This window comes from Eschrichtius robustus, chromosome 3 (genome assembly GCF_028021215.1).
Source record: "Eschrichtius robustus isolate mEscRob2 chromosome 3, mEscRob2.pri, whole genome shotgun sequence".
NCBI classification, from domain to species: Eukaryota; Metazoa; Chordata; class Mammalia; order Artiodactyla; family Eschrichtiidae; genus Eschrichtius; species Eschrichtius robustus.
In genome coordinates, this window is record NC_090826.1 from 5,943,399 (window position 1) to 5,969,799 (window position 26,401).

The 26,401-nt window shown below is 45.8% G+C and overlaps 2 protein-coding genes across 12 annotated transcripts in view; both read left to right on the forward strand.

The window, feature by feature from the left end:
- The first annotated feature begins 143 nt into the window (after positions 1 to 143).
- On the forward strand, positions 144 to 8,821 carry VAMP3 (vesicle associated membrane protein 3). The gene is made up of 5 exons (XM_068538800.1): positions 144 to 271; positions 2,060 to 2,141; positions 5,198 to 5,356; positions 6,128 to 6,179; positions 7,008 to 8,821. Coding segments are annotated over exons 1-5 (315 nt in total). The 5' UTR covers positions 144 to 269; the 3' UTR covers positions 7,028 to 8,821.
- Positions 8,822 to 12,892: 4,071 nt separating this feature from the next.
- The window catches only part of PER3 (period circadian regulator 3), a 63,723-nt gene continuing 50,214 nt past the window's right edge, over positions 12,893 to 26,401 (forward strand). For 8 of the 11 annotated variants that reach the window (XR_011073451.1, XM_068538801.1, XM_068538803.1 and 5 more), the window contains exons 1-7: positions 12,893 to 12,977; positions 13,223 to 13,630; positions 14,061 to 14,206; positions 15,063 to 15,178; positions 16,415 to 16,616; positions 21,004 to 21,055; positions 24,992 to 25,134. Coding sequence is in view for 10 of the 11 variants with exons in the window: in XM_068538801.1 (XP_068394902.1) it covers positions 13,452 to 13,630; positions 14,061 to 14,206; positions 15,063 to 15,178; positions 16,415 to 16,616; positions 21,004 to 21,055; positions 24,992 to 25,134 (838 nt within the window). In the remaining variant the exon portion in view is untranslated. The remainder of the gene's footprint in view (positions 12,978 to 13,222; positions 13,631 to 14,060; positions 14,207 to 15,062; positions 15,179 to 16,414; positions 16,617 to 21,003; positions 21,056 to 24,991; positions 25,135 to 26,401) is intronic. The other 3 variants (XM_068538802.1, XM_068538810.1, XM_068538807.1) reach the window with 2 other exon arrangements.

Consider the following 26,401-nt stretch of genomic DNA (forward strand, 5'->3'; position numbering starts at 1 on the left):
GTCCGTACCCACGGCGTTAAGGACAGGGACCTACAACCCAGAAACCTGCCTCTGCGCTCTGCGGTGGCCCCGCCCGAGACGCCCCGCCTCTTCCGGCGCGCCCCCTAGCGCCCGCGCGCGCCCCGCCCACCCGTCGGCCCATCCCGGTGACGTCACCGCCCTCGCGCCGCCGCCGCTCCGCCCAGGTCTCAGGTCTCAGGTCTCAGGGCTCCGGTCCCGCTGCACCGGTCCGCCGATCCTCGCCCGCTGCCGCCGCCGCCGCCGCCAAAATGTGAGTGACACGGCGCGACGCGGAGCGGCCTCGGGCCCGGAGGGCGGCGGCCCGCCGCTGGGACCCCCCGCCCGGCCCAGTTCTAGTCCGCCGCCTCTCGGAGGCTGGCGCAGGCCGCGCGGGCCTTCGCGGGGGCTCCCGAGGCCTGGGGGCGGGCGGCCGCCCCGGGGGTGCAGACTGCAGACGGGCCAGGTCGGTCCCGCGGCGCCGCCGGCCGCCCGGAAGGGCCCCGCGGCCGGCGGGCGGACGCGGAAGGGGCGAGGGCGGGGCGGCCGGGGTTTTCCGGAGGTAGGGAGAGCCGCCCCCGCCCCTCCGCTTCCCCTTTTTCCCTTCCTCCCCCGCCAAGTTCACTGAGGGGAACTGTGACCACTGCCCTCGTCCTGCAGAGCCTGCTCGCTGCCTGGTGCCTGGGCTGGGCTCCGGAAGTTGAAAGGGAAAAGACCTGGGCCCTGTGTGGAGGCACCTGCGGTCAGAGTGGAGTCTGGCGCAGAGCTTGCGACTCTGCTCTCTTTTTAAGCAGAAGCATTCTTGTACTTGAAAACGTTGAGTTGCCCGTGGTAACATTCGGAGAACGCTAAGTGTCAAGATTCACCAGGACCCCCTGTCCCCCCTCCAACCTGCTCATTTGTCACCTACAGAGGAGGAAGGAATGGGTGCTTTCGCAGGGTTCCTTCCAGGAACTAGGGACACTCCTCTGGAGAGTTCCTGCTTGAGGCTGCTGTTCCAGTAGATCGCGGTGGTTAAAACCTAGATCCGTAGAATTATACAGAACCTGGTCTAAACACAGGCTCCACTGCAGCCAGCGGTGTGGACTTTCTAAACCTTACTTTACTCATCTTTGAAATGAGGTTAATAGTAGTGTCCCCCTCAAAGAGTTTTGAGGATTAAATGAGAAAATGCTTGGAGAAAATGCACCAGTACATGGCCCTTCGCTATTATCGATCAGACAATAAACTCTCTGAGGGCAGGGCTGGGATCTGCCGCATCCCTGGTCTTTGACGCATGGTAGGTATAAAATAACTGTCGGTTGAATCAGTGAATCAGTCAGTGGCTGTTGTATGCAAGACATGGGGAAGAGACCTGTAAGACACAGGAGTCTGTGATTTATTAGAGAAGGCAAAGCGATATATTTCTGTATCTGAAACACCAAAGCATTGCCAACCAAGTCATGGAAGCAATTAGGACTTCAAAGCCAGAGTGGTCAAAAAAGATCTTTCCGGGGGAAAAATAAAGCATTCGATGAGGATTTTAAAAGAAGTACTTCTTAAGAGAGAGAGCATTGCTTCATCTTACCTTTCCCACTGACGCCCCCTCAACCCCACGTCCTGGTGTTTCTGACTCTGTTTCTCTAAGTGAATCTATTTCTCCATACTGGAAAAAGGGCATTCTATAATTGTTTATAACTATGAAGACCATTCTTGCCACAGTGAAAAGCTCAGAAGAGTACTGAGTGCCTTTAAGTAGGTGTAGGTCTTAAAACAAGTAATAAAAAATGGGAAAGCAGAGTTTACCTATCTTCGGATCCGGTCCTTCAGTGATACAAAGGAGATCCTGTTAAACCTTCACTTCAGACCTTGGTCCCTTTGAACACGTGGGTGAATCTTTGAAGTTACAGAGGAATTAGAAGAGGTGTCATTTCAACCTCTGTTCATTGCTGCAGGAAGGATTTTCTTTTTCTGCTTTAGTTCTGAAATTCCTAACACTGAGGCTCCTCCAGTACATCTTCATACTTACAGAAGTGTGTTCGGAATCCTAATTTACTCACGCTTCTGTCTTTACATGTTTCAGGACTACAAGCGCACCTGCAGGGTCAAGTGCTGCCTCTGGCAGTAGTAGAAGACTTCAGCAGACACAGAATCAAGTGGATGAGGTATTGCCCAGAAGTGCTGAAAACATGAATCATAAGCCAACATGGGAACACTCTGGGAATAGCTCTGTTTAGAAAAAGGATCGTAAAAGTGTGAATGTAAAGTAAATTTTGACTGTCATAAATGTAACAAATTTTTGTCTGCTACTGTTTTGCAAGCCCTTATCTAAGCTCCTGAGAAGTCTCATCCTACTGGTTTCAAGCTTGTTTTCCTGTGACCGAATCACATACCTGAAGTACAGGCTCTCCTCTCAGAACATTCCTTCAAGAATCACTTTATAATGTATATTTTGCCACAATAAATAAAAAATTAGAGAAGAAAAAAGAACCACTTTATAAAATAAGATAATAGAATTTTAAGGATTAGGCCTATAGATTGCGCAAGCCAGGACCAATCCTTCTGACCAGATTTTCCATCAAAATTCTTTTTCCAGTAGCATGACGTACTAGTTACCCAGTCCAGCAAGTCTCTGTAGATTGTTCCCTATTGACGTGCAGAAGGCAGGTGCTGGGAAACTGCTCTAGCCCAACAGATCCGTATCTGTGGAATTCTTGAGTTAGAAGACCCTCAGAGCATCTTTTGTCCTGCCCTATATATGCAGACCTACAATGGCAAATTGTTTGAGAAATTCAAGCTAGTATTAATATTTCCATAGTCCTAAAAGCTATCACTGCTGAACAAGGATATCTTGGTCTTTCTGCATTTAGCTGCCTTATAAAGCAGAGTTAAACTAATGTTAGATTCTGTTGTTAAATCATATGGTAATATTTTGGTCTGAAGGTTTTGTTTATGACCTTAATTCTGAAATTTTTACATTTTCATGCTGAGAAACCCATTCTAATTCCATCCTACATGAAACTTCTGTTAACTTACGAAATCAAATTGGGTCCTTTTTCTTTACTAAAGAGAGTTGTTTTGTTTTGTTTTAGATTGAGGTAAAATTTACATAACATACAATTAACCATTTTAAAGAGCACAGTTCAGGGGTATTTGGTATATTCACAGTGTTATGCAACCATTCCCTCTGTCTAGTTTCAGTTTTTTCTTTATCCCTGAAGAACACCCTGTATGCATTTAGTAATCACTCCCCATTCCCCCTTCCTCCCAAATGGTAGCCTCTAATTGGCTTTCTGTTGCTATGGTTTTGCCTATTCTGGGTGTATCATATAAAAGGGATACAATACGTGGCCTTTTGTGTCTGGCTTCTTTCACTTAGCATCACATGTTCTACATTCATCGAAGTTGTAGCGTTTATCAGTACGTCATTCCTTTTTATGGCTGAGTAGTATTCCATTGCACATGGATACCTCAATTTGTTTATCCATTCATCTGTTGGTGGATTTTTGAGTTGTTTCCTCCTTTTGGCTGTTATGAATAGTGTTGCTATAAACGTTTGCATATAAGTTTCTGTGTGGACACCTGTTTTCATTTATCTTGGTTATGGGTCTAGGAGTAGAATCGCTGGATCATACAGTAATACTATGTTTAACTTTTTGAGGAACTGCCAAACTTTTCCACAGTGCTGTACTATTTTACATTCCCACTAGCCATGTCCAAGAGTTCCTGTTCTTCCACGTCATCACCAACACTTGCTATTTTCCATTTTTTTGGTTATAGCCATCCTAATGAGTATGAGTTAGTAACTCATCATGGTTTTGATTTGCATTTCCTAATGACCAGATGATGTTGAATATATTTTCATGTGCTTGTTGGCCGTTTGTATATATTCTTTGTAGAAATGTCTATCTAAGTCCATTGCCAGTTCTTTAATTGGGTAGTCTGTTTCTGGTGTTGGTTGATAAGAATTCTTTATATATTCTGGATATTAAATCTTTGTCAGATAACATGATTTGCAAATATTTTCTTACATCTTGTGGATTGTCTTTTCACATCCATGACAATGTCTTTTGATGCACAAAAGGTTTTAATTTTTATGAAGTCCAATTTATCTGTTTTTTCTCTTGTTGCTCTTGCTTTTGGTGTCAAATCCATGGCCAAATTCAAAGTTGTAAGGATTTACTCTTACGTTTTCTTCTAAGAGGTTTATAGTTTTAGCTGTATACTGAGATCACTGATCCATTTTGAGTTAATTTTTGCATTTGGGGTAAGGGTCCAGCTTCATCAAGTGGCTGTCCAGTTGTCCCAGCACCAAGTTTTGAAATTGGAAAGTGTGACTCCTCCAATTTTGTTTTTCTTTTTCAATATTGTTTTGGGTATTCAGGGCCCCTTGGAATTCCATATGAATTTGAGGATTGGTTTTTCCCTTTCTGCAAAAAAAAAAAAAGCCATTGGAATTTTGATAGAGAGTGTGTTGAATCTATACATATGTACATCACTTGGGGGAGTACTGCCCTCTTAAAAATATTAAGTCTTTCAATCTGTGAACATGGGATGTTTTCCCATTTCATTAGGTCTAATTCCTTTCAGCAGTGTTTCACAGTTTTCAGTGTGCAAGTCTTTGGCCTCCTTGGTTTAATTTATCCCTAGGTATTTTATTCTTTTGGGTGTTATTGTATGGAATTGTTTTCTTAATTTCCTTTTCATTGCTAGTGTATGGAAGCACGCTGATTTATGGCTATTGATCTTGTACCCTAAAACTTCACCGAGTTTGTTTACTAACTTTAGTAGGGTTTTTTGGTAGATACTTTGGTATTTTCTGTACATGGAAACATCTGCAAATAGAGATCACTTTACTTCTTTTCTAATTTGGATGCCTTTTATTTCTTTTTCTTACCTAATTTCTCTGGCCAGAACTTCCAGTACAATGTTGAACAACAGTAGTGAAGGTGGGCCTCCTTGTCTTTCACCATTGAGCATGGATGTTAGTTGTGGGTTTTTCCATAGATGCCCTTTACTATGTTAAGGAAGTTCCCTTCTATTCCTAGTTTGCTGCGTGTTTTTAACTTGAAAGGGTGAGCCCTTTTTTCTTTTTTTTGAATGAAAGTTTGGCTCAAAGTAGTAAAGTGCTGACCTGAAAAAAAAAAATGCCAGTAAATTTCACTGAGGAGTTTTGTTCTTCATTCCTTTACGTGTAACTGAGCGTGATCGTATTCGTCAGGTGGTGGACATCATGAGGGTCAACGTGGATAAGGTGCTGGAAAGAGATCAGAAGCTCTCTGAGTTGGATGACCGTGCAGACGCGCTGCAGGCAGGGGCCTCCCAGTTTGAAACGAGCGCTGCCAAGCTGAAGAGAAAATACTGGTGGAAGAATTGCAAGGTAGTTCGCTTTTAATTGGTCTTTACATTAAGTCACGCTCTGTAGTCTCAGGGTAGACAGAGGCTACAAATGTTGGACTTTCATGAACCTTGAGTTTGCCTTCCCTCGTGTGGAAGTGTGGATTGACTCTGAATCTAAAGCACTGACTGCATATCCTCCTCCTGTCCCCACAACTGGGAATTCTCCATGTTCTGGGGCCGACCTTCAGAAGCATGTAGAACAGGAGTGTCCCAAATCAGTCGTGGACCTAAGCCCCTTCCAGCCCTCCACCCCAGCAGAGGCCTGCACGCAGATTGACAGGGGAGGGCTGGACAGGCGGTCAGTCTCCACGCGGCTGGGAACGGCTCCAGTGTCAAAGGAAAGAACCGCTCGAAAGCCGCAGCGGGCGCCACAGAAGGGCAGGAAGCAGCGCACAAGGAGCACGGCCCAAAGCAGAGGCTACGCAGCCGCGATCGCATCCCTTCCTGGGTTGGAGGTGACGCTTTCTGACACACGGGACAGGCTTAGTAGCCCTTCCTTAGGTGGAAAACAGGTATACACAGAGGCCTATCTAGGGACCACAAATCATTTGAACGTGTTATAAAAAGCAGATAAGTAACTTCCAGGCCCTAATTGAGAACATGAAGTTTAGGCTTTAAAAATTATGAGTATTTCAGATGGTGGTGCACCTTAATTTCTCCTTCTGTGACTAGAACGATATGATATGATACTCTTCAGTAAGCGCGTTAGTCTCTGGTTTTGAATGTGAACTGGACTTGTGTGTCGTTACAGATGTGGGGGATAGGGATCAGCGTGGTCGTCGTCATCATCATCATCATCATCGGTGAGTTCTCCTGCTCCAGGCTCACTGCAGAAGTCTTCTCTGCTCACAGTTGACTGCATATACAAGAACTGCAAATAAAAGTTCCCTCGGAGATGTTAGTTTATCCCAAAGGTTTTTGTTTTCATTATTAAGTGTTTTAAGTACTTGGGTGCTGAGTCTGAGATTTTCTAATATAAACATTAATCCTTTGAAGTTAGAGAAAATTTATTCATTTCCACTGAATGAGTGGAAGTAAGTTTTCTCTCTGAATATATTTTCATCAGAGAGTTCCTTTTATGAGAAATAGTGTAGTCTAGCGATTAAAAGCATGGATTACCTGTGATCCACCCTAGCTCCACCATCCAGTTGTGTGGCCTTGGGCAAGTAATTTAATATCCCTGAACCTCAGTTTCCTCATTTATAAAATGGGGATAATAATAGTACCTACCTCATATGTTTGTTATGAGGACAAAGCTGTTAATATATAAAAGGTGCTTAGGATGGTGCCTGGCATATAATAATAACAGTTATATAAATAAATATATATACACACAACTATCATTACTATTATTATGATCATTACTACTGCTACTGTATACAATATTGGAACAGCCCATTGCCATTCGTAGCCCAGTGCGTGAGAACTATTTAAAGAAATATATCTTGCATCCTTTTTTTGACAGCGTCCTCTAGCCCTCCAAACAATATAGAGAAGCCACTAATAGGAAATTGGACAGACATTGAATTTCTGTTCACACTTAGACTGCAGCGTTTGATGTTTATTCTGTATTTGCACTGAAAGACTAAACTGTTGTTTTTCCGCTTTTTTGCATCTCCCCTGCTTATTAGTGTGGAGTGTTTCTTCCTGAAGAACCAGTGAAAGTCCAGCCTGCTGTTCAAGAAACCTCTTCAAGAGTTTTGATTTAGAACCTGCTATATTATCAAGCTTACCTACTGTTATATCTAAAATGATTATTTTCTGTTAGCGACTGTAAAGTTTGTTTTCTAGGAAATGTGCCTTTGTTTTGTAATATGCACTCCAAACTAGAGGTGTAGTCAGCCCAGCCCCCATTTTGCACAGTGCCTTTTCAGATTTACATATGGGCTGATGAAGAGGACTTCTTAAGTTGCAGAGTGTAATAACCTGGCAGTAATGTTGTCTGATTAACTGCCAGTGATTCCAGTGAAGGAAGATTGTTCCAAGTTAGCTGTCCTCGTCATACGACATTACTCTCATTTTAAACCTCTGGGTAGTCAGATTCCAATTTGTGCCTTCCAGAAAGAACACTACTGCCTAACACAAATACAGGCTGTGCCTTATTTTGCTATTTTTCTGATTCCCTTTAAGAGAACTCTCTACTGTTTATAAACACTGCTGACTCTTTCGCTGTATTTAAAACAGGTTGCTGGTAAAGAGTTTTTGCTCCTGCGTTAGATATGAAGATGTTTACTTTCTTGTTACTGTTATGTATCACTTGCTAAAAATATTGTTTTAATCAGAAATAATAACCTCGTTAACACATTTTTATAGAACTGTGGCTGTGACCAAAGTTTCTGTTTTGCCAAAAAGTTAAATCCCAGTCAGATGTCAAGTCTGTTCCTGGTAGATAAATTCAGAAAAGTGACCAGTGGGACTCAAGGTGGCCTTCAGAATTAAAATTGTAATATTGTGTGTGAACCTCTGACATCCTGGCAGGCCTTTCTTGCCCTTGAAAGGCTGTAGGTCTTGCGACTCTCCTTCCGATCCAGCATTTTTCCTGGGAGTTAGAGAAGGTTTGAGCTCGACTGACCATCTCATTCCTGTAGACAGAGTTTTACCCAGCTGTTTGCAGATTATCAGCTGTAGACTCTAATATGTTTCTAATAATTATGTGAGCAACAGTTCTGTCTGTAGTCTTCAAGTGAGACCATCTGTGAACTGGGCATTTTCTGGTCCAGTCTCCACGGACGATAGCTTTTTGGAGTTTGTTTCCTATTTTGACCCATAGTCCGCTTCCTAAATCTGTCTTCTAAATTATGCTCTCGATTAGGCATTGGTCGGGGGGACGACTCTTTTTACAGAGGATAGCTAACCGGAGACACTTTCTTTCTTCGATGTCACAGACTGTCTGCATAAGATGCTGCTTTGGGAATAGCTGTTGTCATCTGAGAGGCTTTTGTTGTGTACGTGAGACTTTGGACATCAGGGTGTGAGGCTTAAGGACAGGAATTCAGGTAGGAATGAAAACAGACGAGGCACTGAGGGGGAAAGGAGTCTTAACCACCCTGTGACTCACCGTTAGCGGGATATTCTAAAATTCTTGTTCACACACTAGTTTGTGACTTACAAAGCAACAGTTAGGGTGCACCAGGACCCAGGTTCCATTTCTTTAATATCTGTTCCCCTGACATCAGTGAAATGGTGTGAAGTTGAAACTATGCCTTGCAGTGTGCCCACCTGGGAAGAAGAGCAGCTGCCAGTGTCGGGACGTTGGCCCCCCCTCGGCTCAGGTCTCCGGCCGGGTCTGACCCTGAAACCTCGGTGCTCTCTCCTTGGCCTCGATGCTCAGTCCCATGTAACCCACTGGCTGTTGCGTTAACCCAGGAATACTTCGCCTGTATCTGTGCATTTAGCTGGGAAGTCGCCCACTATAATAAACTGAATAAAGTGTGTATAAACATAACTCCAGTGCTTGTGTCGCTTGTAGGGGAACAGCTGAGCCTGGTCCAGGTCCTCAGGAAATGGCGCTCCTTGCTGCTCCACCGGCCTCTCCCTTACAGACCCCGAGTCCCCTTCCTCTTGCTCTCTCACCGCTCCCCTCCCTGAGGACTCTGAGCTCCTTGCATACCACTCCCCATGTGAAGCGTGCTTTTCAGTAGAGGCGATGAGTGGGGAACTGGCTTTCTTACGATTCCTTAAACGTTCAGAATTTGGCTTTTGAGTTTCTTAAATATATGGTCTTTCAGAAGTGACTTGTATAGAGCCGGCCGGTATGTGCTGGACCAGGTCGCTGCCCACGTGGGGCATGGGAAGATGACTTGGGTGGGAGAGGGACGCCTCGTTTTCATTCTGCATCTTTCCCCTTGAATGTACTTCCACTCTTACTCTGCAAGCCCTAGGAACGATATAATATGGGTGGAAGGAGACTTGCTTATGTTCACAATAAAATGCCAGTTTTCAATAAAATGCCGGTTTTCCTGGGATAAACAGGTTGACGTTTTTCCATTGCCTCGGATAGACAGTCACTGCTTTTCTTGTCTGACATGCGATCGTGTCCCTGGGAAAGTACTAACTGTAGAATCGTGCCTTTTGTTCAGGACCATGATATAATGAAATATGTATGAACTTTTGGTGCCATTTTCAAAGGAAAATCTACCGTAAAGGGGCTCCTCTTTCTCTGCTTCTCCCTTAAATGTCAGGGTTCCTTAGGGACTTCTGTTTCCATTCTACTTACCCTCCCCAGGCAATCTTACCTGTTCTCATGATCCCTCCCCCTATTCATTCATCTGCTGATGAGGCCTGGCCTGTTGGACATAAGCCTCTCAAACTCAGCGTCCACCAGACAGAAGGAATCATCCCCTGCCCCATGCTCCTCCTCCGATCATTCACAGTGTCTGTTCCAGAAATGGCGCCATCACCTACCCAGCGACCACACTAGCCAAATCCACTGGACTTGCTGCTCTTTTTGGTCACCATCTATGTCACTCAGGATACGCTGGAGGTGTGCTATGTACCAGACACCTCCCAAATCGCCACGGCTCAAAGTTTTTTCCTTGCTTGTGCTCTGTGTCCCACGCCAGTCAGCAGGAAGGCTCTGTCGTCAGTCCCTGGGGGGGTGGGGTGAGGGGACTTCCTGTAAACATTCGTTTCCGGTTATCACTGCGGAAGGAAGGGACCCGCAGGAATTGTGCACTGGCTCTCAACGCCTGCGCCTGGAAGTGGAGCCAGCAGTTCTGCTCACGTTTCATTGGCCAAAGCAGGTCAGGTGACCGTGGCTCACCTCAGAGGTGGGAGGGAGTCCTGTCTGTCACCCAGGGGAGAAATGGAATGTTTGTGAACATCTTCCTTTGTGTCAACAACTTCAGTCAAAGAATGGGGGCAAATTCCCCGTGTCTTGCATTTTCTAATGACTTCTGTCTCTTACACGATAATTCTATATTTACATCACCAATAAAACGTTTCTTAAAGTATGGTAACTTTTTTATTGGTTCTGAATGATGATTAATTATTTGCTTTAAAATTGACCAGACTCGGGCTTCCCTGGTGGCGCAGTGGTTAAGAATCCGCCTGCCCATGCAGGGGACACGGGTTCGAGCCCTGGTCCGGGAAGATCCCCCGTGCCGCGGAGCAACTAAGCCCGTGCGCCACGACTACTGAGCCTGCGATCTAGAGCCCACGAGCCACAACTACTGAAGCCCGTGCGCCACAACTACTGAGCCTGCGCTCCAGAGCCCGCGAGCCACAACTCCTGAAGCCCAGGCGCCTAAAGCCCGTGCTCTGCAACAAGAGAAGCCACCGCAATGAGAAGCCCACGCACCGCAACGAAGAGTAGCCCCCGCTCGCCTCAACTAGAGAAAGCCGGCACACAGCAACAAAGACCCAACGCAGCCAAAAATAAATAAATAAATAAATAAATTAAAAATACCTTAAAAAATAAGATAAAATAAAATAAAATTGACCAGACTGCTTAGTGCATTTAAAAATAAGCAAACTTATTTCCAACTGAGCAGCTTTTCATAGTAGCAGAAAATTCAATCTGTAAAAGTAGAATTTACCAAATAAACCAATTATGGCATAATTATTAGAAAATAATTTTTTTTTTTTTTCTCATCCTTTAAATAGCAGGCTAAGTGCATTTAGAAATCTTCTACTTGGCTTTATACCGCCAAGACGGACAATCCCCTGTTGGGAGAAATGCCTGCCTCTGGCCAAGGCTCTGGATCCCCAGCCTCACGAAGGACTTCTCTCTGGCAACTGCCTCTTGTCTGCAGCTCTTCCCTCCTGCATCATTCACTTCTCCCTTCTAATTGGATCACCCCATCACTTAATAGTGATGCCCACATCCCTCCCTCCAGCCAACAAATACTTTTCTATAGCCCGTCACAGCAAAATTCCTCCCTATGTCTCCCTGTAGTCATTGCCTCACATCCTACTTTTCTTCAATCCATACCACTGACACGTCTTTAACCAAGGTCACCGTCTTGCTGAAGCCCAACAGGAAATTCTCAGCCTTTGTCTCACTCTGCTTATCGCCAGCATTTGATAAAGTTGCCAGCTCTCTCCTTGAAATGCTTCATTATCAAGCTTCCAGGACCCCACACTCCTCTGGTTTTCTTTCAACCTCATCTATGGCTCCTTATTCTTTGCTTGGTTCTCTGCCTGACCTCTGAATCCTCTGTGTGCCCCAAATCTTGGCCTTTGGCCCTCTTCTCTCTATCCGCACTCTCTCACTGACACCATTTCACCCATCACTGTAAACTCCATAGAGACTCTGACGACTGCCAAATGTAAGCTGTATCTCCAGCCCCGGCTTCTCCCCTGAGTTCCCAGCCGGGAGATCCAATTGCCTACCTGGCCACTTACTCCACTTGGATGTTTAGTGCACATCTCAAACACGGCATGTGGAAAACAGTTCTCTGTTCTCCCTTCATCAAAACCTGCCATCCCCAGACCTGCACTCAATAAATATTTGCTGAATGAACGCAGTTTAACAAAATAGAGATTCAGAAGAGAGTAAGCATCATTTGGAAAAATAAGGTGGTTTATCCAATACCTAATATGAACAGTTACCACACTTCACTTTCCCCTCCTCTTATTTACAATTCCTTTCATTCATCCAACCAATACTTAAGATTTCTGATGTACCAGGCACCGGAGAGGGGCGGAGTTCTACATGGCACCTTCCATTTCGGAGGAGTCGAGACACAAATAAAAAGAGCCTTCCGAAGGTGTTTTTTAAAGGTCTTCTCTACACCTTCCTTTCCCAAAATAATGTCTTTTACAGACACTTGTCTTCCTCCAGTTGCTAAGTGAATCTTTAACTTTAGGAAGACCAGGGAAATGTTTTAAGTTTCACTCTCAGAACTCCGCTTCTGAAAACCGGGTTTGATCTTCCCAGGGCTGCTACACTGCCGGGTCCTCAGAGCCCCTCACTTAAGAGTCCGCGGGAGCGAGAGCAAGAAGGTCGTTAAGAAAAACGGAACGACGGGAACCCGAGAAGACGCAGGGAAATCGCTGGGACGTCTGCCCAGCGTAGTCCCGATCCACCCGCAGCGCTGCGCCGCTCTCCCCAACTCGGGAGCTGGGGTAGCCGCGGCCGCTCACGTGGAGGCCGCGCAGGCCCCGCCCACACCACCGCCCGGGGCCCGCCCCCTCATGACTGGCGGCTCCAGCGCCCTATCACTGCCGCGCTCGCTCCAGCGGCCCCCGGGGCCCATCCCCCGGGGCCGGGAGCGGGGCGGGGACTGGAGCCTCCTCAGGGCCCCTCCGCCCCCTCCCTACGTGCCAGCCGGCCGGGATTGGCCGAGCGCCGTCCTCAGACCGACCCCCGGCGTTACGTAACGAGCTCCGGGACCTTTGCCCCTCTCACTCGCCTCCGCTTATGTAACCGGGGCGCCCCTGCGCGGGTCCCGCCCCCAGGCCAATAGGGTCCCGCAGAGCCGGCAGCGGCAGCCAATCGCGCGACTCGGGGGCGGGACCGCGTCACGTGGTGCGCGGGGGGCGCGGCGCCCGCGACCGCCCGGCACGCGGCGGGCCTCGAGACTGCGTGGGGCTCGGTCAGCTGGGCGAGCGGCGGCGCGGGGGTCCGCGGGAGGCGGCGGCGGCGGCGGCGGCGGCGGGTGAGGGCTCGGCCCGGGCGCGGAGGCTTCGGGGCCCGCCGGGCGCGGTCGCCCCGAGCCTGCCCTGCGCTGTGGGAACTTTGTGCTTCAAGTTGCCCCTTGCCGGGTCCGGGTCCTGGGTGCACGCCGACTCTCGGGGCGGTCGGGGCCGGGATCCCCTCGGGGCTGCCCAGCCCACGAGCCACAGCCGAGCTTCCAGCATCAGATTGTGTTTCTCTTGACACTTGTCACCTTTGTTTCCACAGTCCCCCTCCAGGGTGGACCTCCCGTGAGCGGAGACGTCCAAGATTGCAGGGAAATACTGGGGAGGAAAGTGCCCCCGGAGGAGCAGAAAGAGTACCTCTACTTGCCGGCTTGTGATGACTGACATTTTCTCTGAGACGATGGCCTGGACCAAAATGAGAAGTACATTTCCGTCGCCGATCGCAAAGTAGCAAAGTAGCAGGCGACAGGCTGAGGACTGCCGGGCGAACGATGGATCCCTGTGAAGATCTAGAAGTGTCCGGTGGTAAATCTCAGGACTCTAGGGGGGGCCAGCCTCATGAACTTGAAGGACCACAGGCCAGCGGTCCTGAGGCGCTGGGGAAGGACTCTGCTGAGATGTGGAGCCGGAAATACCAGCTGCGGAGCAAATACGTGCAGACCAGCAACAGGTGAAATAACCTGATGTGTTTGTCGTTCTCTGCTGGGGTAGTAGAGGGGAAAGGCGGGCTTACATCTTTTTATATTTTGTTTGTAAGCCTAGGAAAAAGTTTAAGGAGACTCAGACAAGTTAGAATGAAATACCCTGGAGAAACTGAAGGAAATTAACCGAAAGGTAAAAAGTGGTTGAGGAATTTAGCTGACTCTAGGCTGAAGTGGGAATGGGAGAGTGGAAAATGCTTGATGTTTACCAATTTCTTTGCCTGGGATTCTCCACCTGTAAAAAAGAAAAAAGAAAGTGGTAGATAATAAATCTGTGAACTAAATGAGCTGATCCACGTTAAGCGCTTAGAAAGCGGGCCCGGCATGAAATACGCTGTTCAGTAAAAGTTGACTTATTATCATCGAAAGTGTGAATTTAGAATCTTTTTTATCTTACAGTGAACCGCAAGATCAAAACAGAGTTTCCAAAGACCTTATAACGGTTGTCCAAGAAATGAAAAAATACTTCCCGTCAGAGAGACAGAGTAAACCAAGCACCCTGGATGCTCTCAACTATGCCCTTCGCTGCGTACACAGCGTGCAAGGTAAACGGGCTGGAGAGGGAATACAGTCGCGCACGGACCCCACTGCTCGTAAACAGCAGTCAGGCCAGGGCAGTTGTCGGCCTGGTTTTAGGCACAGAAATGTTTTGAGCTTTTTACGGTGCTTTATGTGAGATGTGCAAATCTACACTGATGGCATTAGCATCTTCGTTTTTCACATGAGCACTCGGAGAACCTTATTTGTGTCATAGCTTAGTAACTGTGAAGTATTTTGCTGATTTGTTTCAGGAGAGTAGAGCTCGGCATAAGCACATTTTGAAGATTCACTTTTTCAAAGAATATTGTCTTCTATGACTGTTAGGGGGAAAATACACTTGATTAAATACATTTACATTTCCCTGCCATAGACATACTTTTAAAATACAGTCATGATATATCAGGAATTTACCAAATTAAAAACGAGTGGTTGTAAACATTTTTTTTTCTTTTTATGACTTTTCAGACTTCTTCTCAAGGGATTTAAAAAATACACATTCTGTAGCACAAACCTCTGTGGCTTCATAGATGGTATATAGTTCCTGAATCCTGGAGTAATGTTTCTGCCATACAGATTTCCTGTGTGTGTATTTGGAATTTTTGGTTTCAGTACCTTGTTTTGGTACCTTCAGTGTGTCTCATTCCTTGTGATCTGGAACATGCAGAATTCATAAAATTCAAAATCTCAAGTTTGTACAACTATCAGTATCTTAGGTGAAAGAAGAAAATGATCTGGTTTCAAGGAAAACATGCTGAGGTGTCCTCATCCTAAAAAACAAGCCTGCTTTTATACTGATAAAAAATGATTTCCTAAAGATACTGTTGTCACTGGACTACCTATTTATTTTCCTGTGTTTCTTAGCAAACAGTGAGTTTTTCCAGATTCTCAATCAGAATGGAGCACCTCAAGCAGACGTGACCATGTACAGTCTTGAGGAGCTGGCCACTATTGCTTCAGAGCACACCTCCAAAAACACAGTAAGAATTCACAAATTTTGCCATATCAACCTGGGTGATTTTTCCTAACGATCTTATCTAGATGTAGATTTTTTAAAATAATAACTGAGCATTTCAGTAACCACAATTTGAGGTCAAGCATAGGAGAAAACTGCTAAAGAGGCCTTGTGGAGTTTCTCCTGCCCCTGCCAGAGAAAACATCTAAAAACAGGAAGCAGCACATAAGTCGTAGCTGGCTTTGCTTCGGTCATGAGGTGCCTCTCTCTCCTTAGCATCCCCGAGTTCTCTCACATGAAGAAAAAGATAACACTGCAGAGTGATTTCCTGCATCTTATTCTAATCTCCGAATTGTTAATTTCTATTTATATCATTCTTAGTTCCAATACCTACTACTTCAAGTTGTAACAACTGGATTTTATAGAACAGGTGAGTTGAGATGCTGTCATTTTTTGTTAAATTTTGGAAGAGATATTTAGTATATCTTTTTTGAATCTCTTCATGTTGACAGAATAATTGAGCCTCATGTTTTGCTGATATGATGGAGATTACTTAATTTATGTGTAGACCTCAACATAATTGTAACTTAAAGATTTTATAATATTGGAGCATGAGCTATCCCTAATGTTACAGTGCTTATTTTACTAACTGATGTGTTTATAATACTGTAGTAGGTGCTATGGAGATTTAAGGGAAAAAAAGTTTAAGGAAAACATTTTCCCTTTAAGATCTTCAAAGTAAATCTAGAGAGGAAAACATATGCCACTTGCTAGCAGGTACAAACAGTGGCCGATTATAAATAAGTTATGTTTATGTCTAATGGAACACATTAGAGAAATGATTCTTATGTAATGAGGTTTGTCAAAGACAACATCTTGGAGCAAGTGAATCTTGAGCTTGGTCTTGAAGCCTGGATTATGCATGGGTGAAGAGAAGACAGTCCTTCCAGGTACAGTTTGCAAAGGAGAGGGAATCAGAAGGGTATACACTGTATACACTGTGTTTAGTCGGTGTAGAATGAGCTGGTGCATTGTTTGGCAGAACTTAAACCTTCAGAAGGAACAGTGCAGGTTTTACAGCGATTTGTTGCCTTTGCAGGGGTGTGTGTGTGTGTGTGTGTGTGTGTGTGTGTGTGTGTGTGTGTGTGTGTGTGTGTGTTTTAAGCTATTGATCATGGTAGACGTCTAGGCGAAATTTATTCAGGGAATATTGCCAGTATGTATCTCAATATTGTGCATTTATTTTAAATATTTTTCGTAGGATACCTTTGTGGCAGTTTTTTCATTTCTGTCTGGAAGGTTAGTGCACGTTTCTGAACAGGCTCCTTCGATCCTGCATTGTAAGAAAGAGTTCTTAGAGTCCTCTCATTTCGTTGAACTGCTTGCCCCTCAAGACGTGAGGGTGTTCTACACACACACTGCCCACGCTCAGCTTCCTTTCTGGAACAACTGGACCCAAAGAGGTAATGGGACCAATATTCAGATGTTTATCTTGCCTGGTAAAGATCAGTTTCATTCTTCCAGAAATAGTACACAAATGAATGCATTATTCAGAACATGCAAATATATAGTTTTTCTTATTTCTTCATTTTAAAAGTCAGAATGTGATGAAAATAGCATTTTAAATGCTGCTAATAACATAAAGATCCAATAAATTTGTTTTCATTTAATCAAGTTAGTTTCACAGACTATATGCTATAGATATGGTGTGTTACAGCATAATGTATAGCAGGTTAATTGCTACAAAGTGTCTGTTGTTAATAAAATTAAATGTTTTTCCTCTTATACTGACTTCATTATTTCTCTGCTTTGCTCTGGAGGTAAGCTTCTCAAAGTTAGATCCCTTTCCAGTTTTTCTTCTCCCTAAAAGTTATGAATCTCATCATTTTGTTTTCCTTCTGAAAGACTGCTTTTCCTGAACTGGGGGTGGGGAGTGGGTTCCCACTCACAGTTTTCTTTGTGTTATTCAATCCCATGTAATCTTTCATTCATTCATTCATTCTTTTTTTAAAAAATATTTATTTATTTATTTGGTTGTGCCGGGTCTTTGTTGCAGCAGGCGGGCTCCTTAGTTGCAGCTCTCCAGCTCCTTAGCTGCAGCACGTGGGCTCCTTAGTTGCAGCAGGTGGGCTCCTTAGTTGTGGCTTGAGGGCTCCTTAGTTGTGGCTCACGGGCTCCTTAGTTGAGGCATGTGAACTCTTAGTTGCGGCATGCGTGTGGGATCTAGTTCCCTGACCAGGGATCGAACCTGGACCCCCTGTGTTGGGAAGGCAGAGTCTTCACCACTGCACCACCAGGGAAGTCCCATTCATTCTTTCTTAAGTCACCCTTTATTCCCTATTTCATATTTTTTGTGAAATGTCTCTTAAAGAACTTAGTAAAGATCAACTTTCTTTTTGATCCCAAACCCTTTTCTCTCATTTTTAAAAAATTTTTATTATTTTTATTATGGTAAAAAACACATTCACAAAATTTACCATAGTAACCATTTTCAAGTGTACAGTTCAGTAGCGTTAAGTACATTCACAGTGTTGTGAAACAGATCCTCAGAACTTCATCCTGCAAATCTAGAGCTCTGTACTCATTCTGGTTTTTAATCCAGTTCTCAGTCCAGTGAAGACCAGTGTTATAGCCTTCTTTTTTCAATCACAGACCCTTGCCCCATTCTCTTTGCACGTTTTACATAAGCTTCAGAAAAGACACCTGTCACCCTTGCTTTCTTCCAGCTCCCTCTCTCCTTTTCCCATCATTCAAAAACACTGATTTCATTTTTCTTCCTCTTTCTGAAACACGTGTTTTCAATCTTTAATTGTCCACGTTTGTTTCTCTGCTTTTGTTAATCGTTTATTCATTCCATAGACATTATATAGCAGTCCCTGTGGGCCAGGAACCGTTCTAGGTGCTAAGGTACAACAGTGAACAGAACAGACATGTGGTACCGTTCACCAGGTCTTTCCCAGTTTCCCTTCAGTATTGCCCTGTCGTCTCTGTCTGATTGTTTCACTTGTTTATTTTTGGCTGTGCTGCAAGGCTTGCGGGATCTTAGTTCCCCGACCAGGCATCAGACCCACACGCCTGCAGTGGAAGCGTGGAGTCCCAACCACTGGACCACCAGGGAATTCCCTGATCTTTTCACTTTCTTATCTTTGCTAATTACTTAATGGTATTTCCCCTACTTGTAAAAACATAATAGTCCCTGAAATTGTTGTCTCTTGGACCTAAACATTTACTTGCTCCATAAAGATGATGTCCATTTAGTTTACTTCTCACACGATACTTTCGCTTTAGGAACCCCAAGGATCCACACCCTCCTTGAGGGCCGTTGTTTAGCTCCACACCATTTCTGGGCTGGGCTCATGTTACCTCTTTCTGTCCCTTCCTTTGAACTCATAGAACATTAAGAGGACACGGGAAGCTCTAAACTCAGCAGTTGCCAGCTTTGGCCCTGTGTTAGAGCACATTTCCACTTAGGCTTGTTGTACAGACCTCTCAGAAGGATCTGACCGCTGTTTCTTTAGAACACACTTCCAGAAACAAGAATTCGCACGTTCCAGCCCAGGTGTGGAAGTGACAGCGGATCCCCATCTACTGTTTTTGAGATCCCGTAGGCTGGCTCTCTGTGTTACAGGACTCCTGGCGGGGGTGGGGGGCAGTTGAATTCAGGTGCCTGATACAATGTATAGGTAGTGTAAGCGAGTTCACCTTACAGCAGAGTTGCAGTATTTTTTTATGTGCAAAGAATGTTAAGCTCAGAATCTGAAGGTCTGCGTTTCAAATTGCATTCTGTCCCTTCGTGAACCTTGGAGGCCACTTGGCTTCTCACTGTAAAATGAGAATCGTAGTTTCTGACGTGCCTGTTAATACGGGGTTTCTGTGAGAGCCCAGCAGGCTGTAGGTTGGGGAAGACTTGGAGATATTTGGATCATCCGCAGCCTAAAGGCTCAGCTTAACTGCTGTCATCTATTGAACGGTTACTATTTGCCAGGGACCCTTCTCTTTGCTTTCGTGGATTAACTGAGTTAATCTTCACAAAGACCTTGTGAGGTGTAGGTGCTGTCATTCTCCCCGGTAGACAGACACAGTAACTGTATTAGTTTGGGTTTGCCCAGAGACAGGACACTTACTGGGGGAGGGCGTGGAAGGTGGTGAGAGGAGTCCTCAGCCCGCATCGCCGGCCTCGCTGGAAGGAGCGAGGCTGGGGGAGGGTTGGGGAGCAGGAGCCTTGGGCTGCAGCGCAGTTCAGAGAGCACCTGGGCCAGGCAGCCACAGGGGTCCATCCACTGTCACGCGCTGGAGGAGCCCGGCATCTCCATGGAGTGGTCCTGCCTTGTTGCCTGCTCTGTGTACGGGCACGGGGGGCCGGGAGCAGCCTGCAGGAAGCAGGGCTCAGGCAACAGTCAGGTCCCTCAGAGTCAGCAACTGTGCCCTTTCTTAGCTGCCATGGTCACAGAGATGCCAAGGTCACACTGCCTGCAAGTATAGAGCCGGCCTTCACCTTGGCAGTGTGAATCCAGAGCCCCTCTGAACCCACAGCTGCTGGGACTGCGCCTTAAAGCAGGAGAACTGTCCTCAGACAAAGGCGAGCGTTTGAAGGTGTCACCTAGGGACGGTTCCCACCCACGAGAATCAGCTCAGAAAATCAAGGATATTTTTGAAAAATCTTTATCTTGACTTAATTCCTCCATAGAAACTCCAGAAACAGTTTCTATGTTAAGATGATAGCATATCTTAGAGTAATTAATTTCTTTAGCTTACTTTGTCAAGTTCTTTCTGTTATTTCTCACAGACATTCTGTAAGAACTTCTGGCTTCAGAATTCTGGGCCTGTAACTTTCATAGTTTCACGAATTACAGTAGTTTGGTCACTGGTCCCTTTACTTTTAAACTGGAGGGCTTTTTTTTAATTGTGAACATTTTTGTTGATCACTCAAAAGCCCATTTTCTTATTCTTCCTATGATCCTTTCCTTAGGAATACAAACACCTGGACCATGTTCAGTATTTTGGTTCTTCAGAATCCTCGTTGTAGATGCTCCTTCAGTGTATATTTTTTTAAAAACATCTCCTTGGTTGTAAACGTTTCCTTGGTTTCAATAACTGAAAACTTTTCACTCCAGTGAACAGATGCCCAAAAGATATATATTCAGGGAGTTCTACCAGACGAAATAAAGTAATCAACAAACACTTGGAAATAAGTTCAGTTTCCTAAGATGGACAAATTTAAACGTTTCTGAGTTACCACCTCACACATCAATAAAATAAATGCGAAGTCAATAAAATTGAAGCAAAACCTTTGGCACGAGGGGTGTGAGAAAGTGTTATTAATGACACTGAATTGGTACCATCTGCTGGAGCTAAGTTTGCCAATATGTGATGAGAGTCATGAAATGATATCATCTAATCTAGGAACACAGCTCTGGGGAATTTGTCCAAGGAAAGAAATGTATATAGCCTCTACCTGAAAGCTCTAAGTAATCTGAATTCCCAGTTTTTGAGACATGTCCAAACTATTACAGGGGAATAGAATATTACCAGCGAAATAATTGTGTCACAGGATGATTACGTTGACATTTGAAGCAGTGAGTCCGGCCAGGAGTAGAAATGCAGACAGGACTGCAGGGGGTGACAAGGAGAGGCCTTGGTCAGGTGCTCTCAGGGTCTCACCTGATGGTTACTGTTCAACGCAAAAAAGCCCTGGGAAAATACTGGATGGAACTAGATCTTAGTGAGGGAGGAGAGTCCTGTTTTAATCAAGAGTAGCTCTGTCTCTGAAAAGAGTCTCCCGTTTGTGTAGTGACAGTTTGAGGAGGAGCCGCGTGGGGGTGGGACACTGACACGTGTGTTTGTCTCCAGCAGCCTCATACTATGAATTCGCTCCGGTGAAATCCTTTTTCTGCAGGATCCGGTGAGTATGGGAGCTCCTGGAGGCCAGGAACGGTGGAGTGGGCTCTGGTTTTATTTTATTTTTTATTTATTTATTATTAATTTTTATTTTTTTTATTGACTGTATAGTTGATTTACAATGTTTCAGCTGTACAACAAAGTGGTTCAGTTATACGTGTGTGTGTGTGTGTGTGTGTGTATATATATATATATATATACACACATATATATATACATATATATATATTCTTTTTCAGATTCTTTTCCATTATTGGTTATTACAAGATATTAAATATAGTTCCCTGTGCTATAAAGTAGGTCCTTGTTTATCTGTTTTATATACAGTAGTCCTTATCTGTTAATCCCAAATTCCAAATTTATCCCTCTGATTTTATTTGGTACTTATTTTGATTCTTTATTCAGCTAGGTCTGTTGTGGATACAAAAGACAAGACTTGGTTCTTGCTGTAAGAAGTTTGTATTTTGATTGAGGAGAAGATACATGTACTTATGAGAAAAGTAGATAATAATGCAATAGGGGAAGAGACCAGAAAGATCATTTTTAACCCAGGGGCATGTGAGAGTTACTGGACATTAAATATACTTTCAGATGACAGTTTTTTGGGGCTCTTCTGTTTTTGTTTGGTTTTTGTTTTTCAGTCACATTTAAACTTAATTTTTGAAATTTTGAACAACCTGAAAGAAAGCAAGATAGGTATATTTATGAGGACTTAAAAGGTCCAGTGACAGTGAACTAGAAGAAAAGAGATCAAAATTTTAATAGTAGTTGATTTCTGGTAGGATTTATTAGTGATTTTTTTTTCTCTTCCAAATTTACTGTGATATGTTAATGTTACTTTCAAAGTAAAAAGAAAAAATGGTTTTAAATGACGTTATGATCACCAACAATAGTATTGAGGTTACTAAATGCTCTTGATATTTGGGGAAGGGAAATCCTGGTAATGGATCATTCAGACACTCCATGGAACTGAGGGGGACTCGCGCTAATAGTATTCGAATGCTTGGGGAGGGATAACCTGGAAAGGTGTGCATGTGTGGGGAGGGCCATGTAGGTTCTTTCTGTCACTCGCAGGTGAGTTGTTGTTTATGAGGATCTGAGAGCAGTGCCTGCCACGTGGTAAGCGCTCTATGTGTTTGTTATGTTGGTAGATATTTTCAGGTGCCTTTCCTGAGCCAGGCACTGTTACGGGTGCTGGGATCAAAACAAAGTTCTGCCCTCATGGACCTTAGGTTCTGTAGGGGGGAGACCAATAATAAACAGCTGTCTAAATGTACACGTGGTGGCTGTGATAAGTTGTACGTAGAACAGAAAAGCAGAGTAAGGGGGTTCTGGGCAGTGGTTGCTGGTGTGCTCAGGGTGGTCAAGAAAATCTTCTCTAATGAGAAGCCTGAATGGGGCCAGAGGCCTGAAGGAGGTGAGGGAGCAAGTCGTAGACGTGTCTGAGAGAAGAGCATTCCAGGCCAGTGCAAAGGCCCTGGGGCAGAGCACGCCCAGCCTGTGGGAGGGGGGAGGGGGGAAGAAGATGAGGAAGCAGGGGCCAGACCATAGGGCGTTTTGACTTCTGAATGAAATGTTTTATTCAGGGTAGCCACTTAGTTATTTTTAAAACTTTGGGAATTTTCAAAATAATATAAAAGTAGAGAAAAATAGTACAATGAACTGATATGCACTGATCATTCAGCATTAATAACTTTAACCTCGTGGCCAGTCCTGTGTCGTCTGTGCCACCACCTCGGTCCCCCCACCCCCCATCTCATTATTTTGAAGCAAATCTGAGCTCTCTCGTTGTTTCCTCCATCACTGTTTTAGAATCCCATCCTAAAGAGAAGGTTCTCATCGTGCCCCGAGGTGCTGCCATTGCCCCTCTGTGGCCGGCGGGAGCCGCCGGTCAGCTAGGCTAGCTCCTGGCCTGGTGACAGTCCCCGGTGGTTTTGACAGCTTCCTTGATTTCACATTTGCCGTCCCAGGCTCAACCTAGACGGTTCCTGCCCCAGACCTGGGTCCATCATTTCTTCAGTATCCCCCATTCCTTGTGCCAGGAAACAGCATTGCTCACCCGGAGGCCAGATCTGGGTGGGTGGTTGTTGCCATACGGTTTGTTGCTTCAGGACTGTTCAGTGGGTAGGGATAGGGCATTTTCATGTCTTAGAAGGAAATGTCATTGATCATGGAAGGCTCACGTCGGGTGCCGTGCAGAAGGTCCTGCGCCGGGGTGGGAGGTTGGAGTGGGCGGGGGGGGGGGCATGGCGCTGATGCGGTGCAGCTGGGAGATGGTGGGTCCTGGACCAGGCGGTGGAGGTGGACGTGGAGGCACTTTCGATCTTCTGGGTATTTCTGTAGGGGAGACCTACCAGCACATACTGGTGGGTTAGTTTTGGGTGCGAGATAGAAAGAGTAGTCAGGTGACGGAGTCTTGGCTCAAGGTGCCATGTATTGGGGAGGAGGAAACTGTAGGACAAGCAGCTGCCTCGAGAGCAGAGGGGAGAACGTGTGCCTTAGTTTTAGGTGAGCGTGCAGTGTCGAGTAGAAATCTGCCTCGTGATGTTGACGAGGCGTTGGTCCAGGAGCCCGGGGTTCAGGGGAGGAGGCCGGGCTAGAGACAGATGTGCAGCTCATCGGCGTATAGATGGCATTGAGAAGCTCAGGATGGGATGAGCCTGGAGAAAGCACTCACAGAAATGGGAGGGGAGCCACTAGCACAAGTACAGATGCTCGCAGGTGAGTGTCAGGAGAAGGCGCTCTTCTGAGCGGTTACCTAGGAAGCAGGGTCACGGCTGAGAGTGGAGAAGTGACAGGAGATTCTGGAGTTAGAGGAGAGAAGAGAGAGGGAGGGGGGCGGGAGCGAGAGTGCGGGTGGGGCCGGAGACCCCCGAACATCCGTGCTCATGATGGTCGGCGAGGAGAGGTGTGATGGGCGGAAACGGGGGAGCGTGAAATACAGGTTGGGACGTTCGGGCAGCTCCAAGTGGAAACGTCTTCCAGGCAGCCAGGCTGATGAAACAGGATGGACACCTGTGTGGTTGTTGCAGACCCCTCGCCCCCGGGAGCCTCCTGAGAGGGAGCGAGCAGCCTCCGTGCCGGTTGGCGGAGAGGGTCCAGCCCCGCCATCTCCCTGTAGCTAGGCTCCGTGGCTGATGCTGAGCCGCACACCAGGCCTGCGCCGGGCAGCGGAGCGGCTGAAGCGGTGGGACTGAATCAGTCATTTGAACGAGGGCATAGGAAGGGCTGACGGAGGGCTGGCTTGGGGGCACGATCCCAGGGGACCTTGTTTCCCGCCATGTGGTACTTGGTTTAGACACACGAGGCAAGACAGGTGGCTGTGCCTGCCCCTCTTCCCAGCAGGAGCAGAAAGTCACGCTGAAATTAGTGAGTGGTTCACACTCACCTTGGTGAGCCGGCTCTCCAGAAAGCCTCCTACTCATCCAATAACAAACGAGTATCACTGCCCGTGGCTATTGAAAATTTAAACTAACGTTTCCCTCCTTTTAAAAATAAATATGTTTTGGACTTCCCTGGTGGCGCAGTGGTTAAGAATCCGCCTGCCAGTGCAGGGGACACGGGCTCGAGCCCTGGTCCGGGAAGATCCCACATGCCGCGGAGCAACTAAGCCCGTGAGCCACAACTACTGAGCCCACCTGCCACAAGTACTGAAGCCCATGCGCCTAGAGCCCGTGCTCCGCAACAAGAGAAGCCACTGCAATGAGAAGCCCGCGCACTGCAACAAAGAGTAGCCCCCACTCCCTGCAACGAGAGAAAGCCCGCGCGCAGCAACGAAGACCCAACGCGGCCAAAAATAAATAAATAAATATGTCTAAACATTTTAGATTCGGACATGTCTCCCTTGGAAATTAGCAACAAAACATTTTCCCCGGCCTTGTTTCACCTGGACTAAGTGAACAGGTCAGGACCGGCACTGAACCATTTTTCTTCTCTTCAGTGGAGGGGAAGCCCGGGAGCTGGGGCAGCCTTACTGCCCGTTCCGGATTATCCCCTATTTGATTCACGTGCACAGCTCGGCCCGCCCGGAGCCTGAGCCCTGCTGTCTCACGCTGGTGGAGAAGATTCATTCTGGTTACGAAGGTAGGTCAGGAGCGTCTGCGTTTAGGTCAGATGTGACGTGTCAGCACATCAGAAAGAAGCACGTGAAAGCCTATTTACTGCAGCCACTGTCTTCAGCTTGGCCCTGAGCTGATTTTCCCTGACGTTTCTGTTTGCTGACCTTGACTTCCTGTGTGGTCATCTCCTTTAAGGACAGCATGGCCCAGGGGTCTGAGCACAGACTTGGCCACAGGTGCGCAGTCTTCTAATCCTTTCTCTCCTGGTGACCATCCTGTGGCCTTTTGCTTCTGTCTTGTGTGACAGAAGAGCATTGAAATTGTTGCATACAGAGGTCACAAGAATGAATTTATATTTTTTAAGTGTTTTGAAAGCCCCCTGAGTAAAAAGTATAATTTATGTCTTCCAATGGCAGAACAACATTGCTGAATTCATATATCAATACAGAAGCAGCTTCCATTTATCATTTGAAATTACAGTTGGTTCTGCTGTAATGTGACATATGCTTTCCTAAAACTTACCATCCTGTGCAAAAAAAATCACACAAACCACAGGGCTTATGGGAAAAATGAGTTTAGAGGCACAACACTCAAGTAACCATACATTAAAAATAAGAGGGGAATCTCATAAAATGGTAACACGGTGTTACACATTAAATGATGAAGAAATGCACAAGTGATACAATAAATGTGGCTCCCCACAGCGGAAAAACCCTGCAGTTTGCTGTGGACATGGGTGTTGGAAGGGCTGCAGCTTGTGCATTACTGTGAGGAGTGAGGGGAAGGCGGACTGAAATCAGAGGGAAAGTTCCATCACCAGGTTGGACGGGCGTGGCTCAGGGCACACTGGTGAACAGAGGCCGCAGGTGGATGTTTCAGGTGTGTGCGTGTTTCTTCACGTTCCTAAGTGACTCCATTCAACTGGCTGCTATTTTCTGCATTCACCTCGTGTTTCTTGAAAATGAAATCGTGCGTAAGCAAATGCGGAATTAGTGTCATGCTCAAATTGTTCCCTAATGTATTGATCACTACGTTGTCAAAGCAGACTATAGCAGCACTGACCGTGCCAATTTTATTACAGATTAAATAAGTACCTATTGTACTGACGTTTCACATCCTATTTGCTTAGTTGTATTCAACCACTAAATACGATGAAACTTTTTCATCCTGAACTCTAAGTGACCCCAGCTTTGACTGTTAGGTTGTGATGGGTAAGCTATTCGATGTACACAGACTTTCTGTCTGTTTAAAATTAACTTTAGTAGGCATCACGTTTTGACCTAATTAAAATG